The following is a 10,050-nucleotide window of genomic DNA, read 5'->3' on the forward strand; positions in this document are numbered from 1 at the left end:
ATTAGATTTTTTAATTTTAATATACAAAATTATTTTTGAAAAATTTCATCTTAAATGCTTTTAAAAATACTTTTATCTTTTAAAATTTATAAATATAAATACATAATCTTTCTTATATACCAAATGCAAAATAAAAAATTTATGCTTTTAAATGAAAAACACCTTTTTAAAAAATTTTACCAAACCAAACCTTAGACATAACACTTGGAGTCTTGGACTCATTCAAATAAAGAAATGAAAAACAAAAAAAGAATAAAAAGCTTATTCAATTTGCATTTACAGCACCAAACAATTTCCACGCACTATCAATTTTTTTTTCCATTCAAGCTACAACTGCAACATTTCATAATTTATGCACATCAAAATTTAGAATTGATTACAGCAAAATTACAAAGAATTGTGTACACAAACAAATGGTACAAACTGATAATGACTCCACTAAAAAAAATTAAAAATAACTGAGAAGAAAGAAATTAAAAAAAAAAGAAGGAAAGGGTCAAGACTGAAAAGAATCATAGCTTTATAGCCTATAGGACTGAATGAGCGAAAATACTATACAACTCCTCAAGTCCCTAGTTTTTAACCAAGTCTTCTAGTTTAAAAATTGTATAATTAAGTCCCTATTATGCATAAAAATCTTAAAGAGAAAACGAGTTGTCATTACAGGGGTTTTTTGAAACTAGCTTCAGTAGCTTGCACTTTATAAGGATTTTTTATTAAAAAAATGGTTATATTGAAACAAAACTGTACCTTGGCAAGATCAAATGTGTGTTTCCTTTCATGTGATTATTCATATCCCATAGAACAATTGGTTTTCAGAATGCTATATAATAAAATTGTGAAAGAATAGGAAAATAAAAGAATTGTGAAAGAAAAAGATGAAGAAATTTTATTGATTGTTGATTGAATGAATTGTAAACTATGAAGGTAAAACTAAGTATATATAGAGTATTGGCCTATGAAAGATAAAATTAGATAAAGATAAGATATAGATAAAGATAACTATAAGATAAGATAAAGACTAAATTATAATTTAATTTGTGTATTCTGTTGGGCTGAATTTGTGGGCCGTGAGACGTCTTTATTGTTGTCATGGGCTAAGGTGGAAGAGTGGTTTAATACGCCCCCGCAAGCTGGAGGATGAAAGATGTCAAGAACACTAAGCTTATTCAGATTAAGATGGAAGGGTTGAGGAGACAAAGGCTTGGTGAAGATGTCAGCTAGTTGCCCAGAAGAGGGAATTGGGAGAAGTTTCATCACTCCAGCTTGAGCTTTTTGTCGAACCAAGTGACAATCAACCTCTAAATGTTTGGTCCGTTCATGAAAAACCGGGTTAGCAGCAATATGAAGAGCACTGTGATTATCACAATATAAAACTGGTGGGCGAATAGGAGAGATGCGTAAAAATTGTAACACATTTAGTATCCATTGAAGTTCACAAGTTGTGTTGGCAAGTGCACGATATTCTGCTTTCGTGGAAGAGCGGGCAACGGTGGTTTGTTTCTTGGTCTTCCAAGAGACTAAAGAACTGCCTAAGAAGAAACAATAACCTGTTAAAGATCACCGAGTGTCAGGACATCTGGCCCAATCAGAGTCACTGAAGCCGAGAAGCTGAATTTCTGATTCCCTTGGAAAGAAAAGTCCTTTGCCGGGACTAGTTTTCAGATATCGTAACACATGCTTGGCAGCTTGAAGATGAGATTCAGTAGGAGATGCCATGAATTGACTTAATTGTTGAGTGGCATACATGATGTCCGGTCGAGTAGTGGTGAGATAGATAAGACAGCCAACCAAATGACGATATACAAAAGGGTCGGATAGCAAGGGACTTTGATCTTGATATAGTCTTGTGGTACTATCCATTGGAACAGAGGCAGGTTTAGCACCTAATAAACCAGAATCCTCCAAAAGATCAAGGCAATATTTTCTCTGAGATAAGCAAATTCCCTTCTCTGATTGAGCAACTTCAATACCCAAAAAATATTTTAATGGGCCCAAGTCTTTAATTCGGAAGTGTTGATGTAAAATAGACTTAATGGCAGCAAGTTCAGAAATAGAATTACCAGTGAGAACAATGTCGTCAACATAGACTAAAATGATAGAAATTTGATCACCAATGAATTTGACAAATAAACTATAATCAGATGAGGTCTGCTGATATCCATGAGATAGCAAAAGATGAGAAAGTTTGTCATACCACATACGCTAGATTGTCGTAAACCATACAGTGACTTTAGTAGCTTACAGCATTGATTCGGTTGAGGAGATATAAATCTGGGTGGCAGAGTCATATAAACATCCTCAGAAAGATCCCCATGTAAGAAAGCATTATTGACATCCAACTGATGTATAGGCCAATGCTTCATAGAGGCCAATGCCAAAACTAATCTGATAGTGGCAGGCTTGACAACAGGGGAGAAAGTTTCCAAGAAATCAACACCTTCAGTTTGAGTGAACCCTTTAGCCACAAGGCGTGCTTTATATCGATCAACTGAACCATCAGGCTTGCGTTTGATGCGATAGACCCATTTACAGCCAACCGGCTTAACCCCTGCAGGGCAATCAACAAGACGCCAAGTTTTGTTCAGCTCAAGAGCATCCAACTCATCTTTCATAGCACTACGCCAATTAGAGTGTTGATTGGCGTCCTTAAAAGACTTTGGCTCAACGTCAGAATGTAGAGATAAAAGAAACTTTTTATGTGAAGATGAAAGAGAAGAAAAAGACATGACTGAAGATAAAGGATACTTGCACTTTGAGGGAGATTGATTTGTAGAGATGAGAGAGGAATTACACAAGTAATCAGAGAGATATGCTGGAGGTCGGTGAGGCCGGTCGGAATGACGAGGATGGGGTTGCTCAGGTGGTGAAGAAGGTGACGGTGGATGAGAAGGTGACGGTGGGCTGGTGTCTAGTGTTGAAAGGGATTCGGTGGTCATGGGTTCAACTTGGTTAGGAAACGATAGTGAGGAAGAAGGAGAGGTTGTTGGAGAAAATAAAGAACTAGGTGGAGTTGGGTCAATGGGTATAGGTGAGGGTTCAACTGGAAGACTAACTGAATCTTGTTTTTGAGAAGGTGTGTTTGGCAATGTTGGGTTAAGTGTCTGGAATTGGACATTTTTTGTGACTAAGGGCAAGATCTTTTCATAAAAAATTACGTTTCTAGAAATCTCAATTCTTTTATCTTCTAAAACATAAACAATATACCCTTTAAAACCAGATTGAAAGCCAATAAATACAGCCTTTTTGGCTCTTGGATCAAATTTTGATCTATTTGCCATTTGGGTAGAAACAAAACATAAGCATCCAAAAACTTTAATGTCATGATAATTTGGTGGAAGATTGAATAAAATCTCAAATGGTGTTTTAAAATTAATTGCGGATGATGGAACTCTATTAAGTAAATAAACAGCATGTCTAACAGCATAAGACCAAAAAGATGATGGTAAATTAGATTGAAACATAAGAGCACGAGCTATATTCAAAATATGTTGATGCTTGCGTTCTACCCTTCCATTTTGTTGAGGAGTTTCAATACAACTACGTTGATGAATAATGCCCTTTGAAGCATAAAAATCAGGTAAAATAAATTCTGGTCCATTATCAGAACGAATAGTTTTGACTTTGGAGTTGAATTGTGTTTCAATTAAAGTAATAAAATTTTTTATTTGATTCTGTACTTCTCCTTTTGATTTTAATAAAGTAACCCATGTAAAGCGGCTAAAATCATCAACAATAGTAAAAAAATATTTATGATTATGAATAGAATTTTGTCGAAACGGACTCCAAATATCAAAGTGTAATAAATCAAAACTTGCATTGACTTTGTTAAAACTTTGAGAAAAAGAAAGTTTCTTTTGTTTAGAAAGATGACAAATGTCACAAGTCTCGTCATGATGCATAGAGATAAAAGGAAATTGTTTATGTAAATGATTAAGTCTTTGCCCAGAAAGGTGTCCTAAACGAAAATGCCATATATTGGAAGGTGTAATGGGTGGAGATTGGATGGAATTTATGGAGTGTGTAGTGGATGAATTCTTACCGAAATTAGGTTCAAAGACACATAATCCCTCTCTCATTCTGGCCAAATCAATTGTCCCCAAATTGTTGCTCTGTAGAGTGCAAGAAGAAGATGAAAAAGTGAGTTCACATATGAGTGCTGAAGTAATTTTTGAAACAGAGATAATATTAAAGTTGAAATGAGGTAAATAAAGAACATCATGAAGAACCAAGGATGGTGAAAATTGAACGATGCCTTTATAAGAAATAGTAGTTTGAGAACCATTTGGTAAATGAACAATAATAGGAGAAATTTGTGTGTAAGAAATAAACCAAGACAAATTTGATGCAATGTGATCTGTGGCACCAGAATCAATGATCCAAGTATTCAAGAATGAATCTCGATTTGAAGAATTGTTAACAGTAGAAAATGTATTGAAAGAACAAAGATAATGAGTAGTTGGACTTGGCAGAAGTTCAAGTTGGTTTGAAGGACGAGCTTCTTCATTGAAAGGAAGTGCCATGAAAGAAAAGTGTTGGGCTGACGAAAGGTCCAAAAGAGACTCCGAATGAAGTTGCTGGTGTGCCCTTTCTCCTTGATCCATGGATGTCAGCAGAGCTCAAGAGGAGCTCTGATACCATAATAAAATTGTGAAAGAATAGGAAAATAAAAGAATTGTGAAAGAAAAAGATGAAGAAATTTTATTGATTGTTGATTGAATGAATTGTAAACTATGAAGGTAAAACTAAGTATATATAGAGTATTGGCCTATGAAAGATAAAATTAGATAAAGATAAGATATAGATAAAGATAACTATAAGATAAGATAAAGACTAAATTATAATTTAATTTGTGTATTCTGTTGGGCTGAATTTGTGGGCCGTAAAACGTCTTTATTGTTGTCATGGGCTAAGGTGGAAGAGTGGTTTAATACTATAAGCAAGAGTTCTGATATCTTAGAATAAGGATAAAATGATTGAAGAGTACACTCACGTCTGCCAGCATTGCTTGATAATATCCGTGATAGTAGGGTCCATATCATCTGGAATGACAAGGCAAGTAGGCAACAATGCTGGAAACTGACAGCACCCATAACTTGCATCGGATTCATTCCACTCCAGGGCTGTTGCAAAGTAGAGAGCTCCCATAATATGACTCCAAAGCTATAAACATTGCACCTGGATATTCAATCACCACTTGTTATAATCATAAAATTATGAATGCCTCAAAAGGGTGGCAAAACCAATGAGAAGAACGACGAGACAAGGAAGCCAAAGAACAACACTTATATGTAATAAAAATTCCAACTTATTTTTTCCTATGCCAGATGATTCAGGTCAGAGAGGAACACAGACTATGAAATCCTCCTCCACAAGCAAAATAAAAAAAAATTTAATAACGAAAACCAATGATAACCGAGCTTACTTTTTATTTGAAGGTTCATTTCTTAACACTTCAGGCACCATCCACTCAGCCTGCAACATGTCATAAAAAATGAATATATTGCAATGCCAAACAAATGCTTAGCAACAAAACTAAATACGTGCAAAATATCAGAACTGATCACGCATACAAAAGAGAGGCGCTTGAGGTAGAGAGAAAAGCATGTAGTTACACTAAGGTCCCATTTGGCAATTATCAGAGGACACAGACCTATTATTACTTTAGAGTTTAAAAAATTATAATTAAATTCTTATATTAGATAAAAAAAATTGTAATTAGATCTTTATTAGTTGTTATTTAAAAAAAATTAATAATTCTAAAATATTTACTTTTAAAAACAAATAGTATCTTTTAACAGAAAAAGAGATGATCTAATTGAAAGTTTTAATCTAGTATATAGATTCAATTACAAACTTTAAACTATAAAGATTTAATTAAAAATGTAATGAAATTATAAATATTAATAAAATAATTAAATATAATTAATTGTATTTGGGATTGTCTAAAAACTCCGCTTGTATGACAGAGGTTGGATATTTCTTGTCATTTTTTAGATTTGAAGAACTGATTCTTATATCATAGCAGATATCCGTTCAGGCTCTCTTCGAGACTTTGGTGGATATGGCTAATAAGGAATAATGACATCTTTAATCCTCATAAAACTTGGCCTCCAAAAAAAGTGATTTGTCTGGCATTAACTTCAAAAAAGGAGCTTAGGAATATTTTTGAATTACAACATATGTTCCTTCCCTCTATTCTAAATGTTTTTTAGAATCTCCATCCATTGGTACTTTCAAGATTAATTGTGATGCTAGTTATCTTGATTCGGGTGATAGTGTTGGTTTTGTTTGTGTTATTAGAGATTGTAATGGGAGTTGGCAAAGGAGGTGTTTGGGAATTATTCAGAGTAATAATATTCTTCGAGGGGAATTGTTTGCTATTTGGAGAGGATATCTCTTAACTTGGGATGTGGGTCAACGAGATGTTATTTGTGAGACGGATTGTGTGAAAGCGTTTAATCTTGTTACTAATCACCAAGATGGTTTTGGGTTTATTGATCCATTGGTACTCAAAATAAGAGATATCATACATTGGAACTGGCGTGTTGACTTTCGTTTGATTATGAAAGATGCAAACATAGTGGTAGACACTATGACAAAGATGACGATGAAGTTACAACTTTTTCATGTGGAGTTTTCTTCACCTTAGAAGGAGTTTAAGAATAGTCTTAAATGAGACTGTCCCTCTATTTAAACAATTTGTTTGGTTTTTTTTTTTTGTTTAATTTATTTAAATCACCCAAAAAATATAATAATAATAATAACAATAAAGAGACATGTTACCTTTAGAAAAGTATAATATCAACGAATAATTTTAAGATTTATGGTTTAGAGAATTTGTTGAGTAATATAATGTTAAAATAGGTCGAATTGGTATGTTTGAAATGGTTAGCAATTAACATCATACTTGCCATAATTTTGCTGGTACACCTAATATATACCTGTTTGTAAAAATTTATCTAATTCTACTATATATTTTTTGAATTTGGATCCTCTAAATTTTAAATTTGTATTTTAGAGGGTAAAATGTGATCTTCTACTTTTGAATAGTTTTTCTCTTATATTTATTTTTGATCCCATCTATAAAATAAATGGTGAGAGATCCCACTTTACTCTCTAAAATAAAATTCAAACATTAGAAAATCTAAATCCATATTTTTTTGGGTAAAATAGAAGATAAAAAATATTTAATATTATGCTAGGAAAGAATATACTAAAGAATTTATACTTAGATAATATTCATGCTCTAACAATTAATTAGAGTTAATTTTTATTTATGCCTCTTGATAATTGTTTATTTATATTAAAAAATTTATTAAATAATATTGACAAATCAACTTATCATTGAAAAAAGGTTAAATGGAATAAATAAAAAATTATCACCGAATACAATATTGCACCTCATAGCTATTAGTTATTATCATTAAAATTAGGGATGCTAAATAATAATTTTTCACTAAGAAACAATGACTGCTCTTTAAATCTGTTAATCTCAATAAATTTTTTTAATGTGAATTCATCCAACAACATGTATTTCTAAACATGTTTTTTTTAGTAAAATGTATTTCTAAACATGAATAGCTACTACTATTTAGAGTCTTGGACATATCATGGAAAACCTGCAGAAGACCAAAACTGAGTATTGATGAATAAACCCCACAAAGAGATTCTAATATACATTATTTCAAAAAAAATAAATTCAAAACAAGCAAAGAAAAAATATAGTAACAACAATCAATAAAATTATAAAAACACACACAAAAAGGGCCTCGAGGCCATCCGTAGAAAAAAAATTCACTAATTATCCTATAGAGGAAACAAAACTTCTGTAACGAAGCAGAAAAGTTATCCAAGACTAGGTAAATGTGTCTCCTCTAGAGTATGCCACCTCAGTTCATCATATGAAAGAAAAAAAAAGTTTCATTAGCATAGTAATGGGGCTAAAAAATTTAGTTATGGATTTATTATTGGTATTTTATTTGAAAATGGGTACAGTGAGTGTATTTACAAATTGGTGAAACTGTTAGATGAAAGATTCAACATGGGGGAGGGGGGTTGAATGCAGCACGTTGGGGGGGGGGGGGGACGTGATAGCCACGTGGCAAAGTCTGGTTGCATAGATTTGCAACACATGGGAGAGTGCTGAGTCAACACAGGGGTAGGCGTGTTACACGTGGCGAACTGTCATTGGCTGATGAATCAAAAAGTGGGGGGTGTGCTGAGTCAGCACGTGGGGGGGAGAGGGGGGAAGTGTTGAATGCTACTCTATATATAAGGCAAAACTCGGTACCATTTTTATTATAAGGAAGAGTATTCTTTTTAGTGTTCGTTTATTGTGTTGCTAGTGTAATGGAGGTACCACAAACTTGGTAGTGTATCGCAACCGTGAGATTATACGGAATACTCATGAAGGAGTGAGATTTGTGTGTCAGAATCCATTTATCAAGATCGACATTGAAGCTGTACCAACACACTCTTTCACCCATTCCCGTCACCTCCAAACAAACCCCATCTTCTGGAGTACAATATCTATGAAGCTCCACTTAACACTGTTATACGCCTTCTGGAAGTCCAATTTTATAATCGCTGCTTTTCTTTTCCTCATCTTTAACCATTGTACTGTTTCGCATGCGATAAGTGCCCCATCATGTATTTTTCGACCCTTTACAAAAGCACTCTGCGTCTCACCTACTAGACCTGGCATCACTGCTCTCATCCTTCGAACCAAGACTTTAGAGATTACTTTATAAATGCAACCAACCATGCTAATCGGCCTGAGGTCCTTAATCTCCTTGGCTCCAGTGAACTTTGGTGCTAGGGCCACCCAGGTGATATTCGAGCCAGAAGGCAGTCTTGATGAGTGAAAAAAATCTAGTACAGTTGTCGTGAACTCTGCACCAATGTTATCCCAGCACTTTTTAATGAAGTTCATGTTGTAACCATCGCTTCCTGGAGCTTTAGATGACTCACAGTCCCAGACTGCCGCTTTAATCTCCTCCATAGTCGGGATCCTTTCCAAAGCTGCTGCATCTTCTTCATCAATCCGATTTACCAGACCATCCCTAAACCTCACAACCGGCAATCTCTCCTGAAGATACAATTCCTTGTAGAACTCTCTAATAGTAATCTTGATCCGAGCTTGATTTCTTATCAGTCTTCCGTTTATGACCAAAGCATCAATTCTGTTATTCCTCCTTCTTTCCGACGCCAAGTGATGGAAGTACCTTGTGTTTTTATCCATGTCCTTCGCATGCCTGGATCGCGACATTTGCTTCCAGTGTATTTCTTTTCTCACATACCATTGCTTACAACAACTTACCAGAGCTTTCTTCTAGCCTCGACTGTACCATCATAAACTCCATTTCCAACCATCTCATCTAGCTTCTTTATCTCCTCCTCAAAGCGTTGAATCCTCTTATCCATGTCACCAAATTTGTTCTTGTGCAATCTCCCCAAAGGCAAAGTTAAAGCCTTCAAATTTTTTGTAAACTCGAGTTCTCCAATATTCCTCCACTCCTCCCTAACCATTCTTAAGAATCCCTCATGTGTAAACCACAAATCTAGACTCCGAAAAGGACGTGGACCATCTCTAAATTTGGAATCCTCCACTACAATTGGGCAGTGATCAGACGAACCTCTCGAACCACCTTTTAATCGAATTTTCGGAAATTTCTCAAGCCATTCTACACTCATGAGGACCCTATCAATGCGGCTGCAGGAGCGGCCTCTGAACCAAGTAAATTTCCGATCATTCAACGGTAAGTCCACTAGTTGCATATCTTGGACCCAATCTTTGAACTCTGCTGCCGACGCTGGTATTCTGTCCTGCCCTTTCCTTTCTCCAACCTATATGATCTCATTAAAGTCTCCTATATAACATATCAGATCCTGGCATAACCCAGCTACAAAGCTCAGTTCCTCCCACATAGCCAGTTTTTCCATTCTAGTATGAGCACCATATACCAAACAAATTGCACAGTTGAACTCATTTTTTAGAAGCACTCCTTCAACACATATCCATCTTTCCCCTTTGTAACAATTATTCAT

At 34.7% G+C, this 10,050-nt stretch overlaps 1 protein-coding gene across 1 annotated transcript; it reads right to left on the minus strand.

Annotated features, from left to right (window-relative positions):
- Nucleotides 1–9,318: 9,318 nt before the first annotated feature.
- LOC148565994 (uncharacterized) lies at nt 9,319–10,050 on the minus strand. Its single transcript, XM_088487331.1, has 2 exons — nt 9,967–10,050; nt 9,319–9,849 (listed from the first exon to the last, which is right to left on the minus strand). Exons 1-2 carry the CDS (start codon nt 10,048–10,050, stop codon nt 9,319–9,321), a joined length of 615 nt encoding a protein of 204 aa, XP_088343457.1.

Source organism: Arachis ipaensis, chromosome B5 (genome assembly GCF_059453495.1).
Source record: "Arachis ipaensis isolate K30076 ecotype BB chromosome B5, ASM5945349v1, whole genome shotgun sequence".
NCBI lineage: Eukaryota > Viridiplantae > Streptophyta > Magnoliopsida > Fabales > Fabaceae > Arachis > Arachis ipaensis.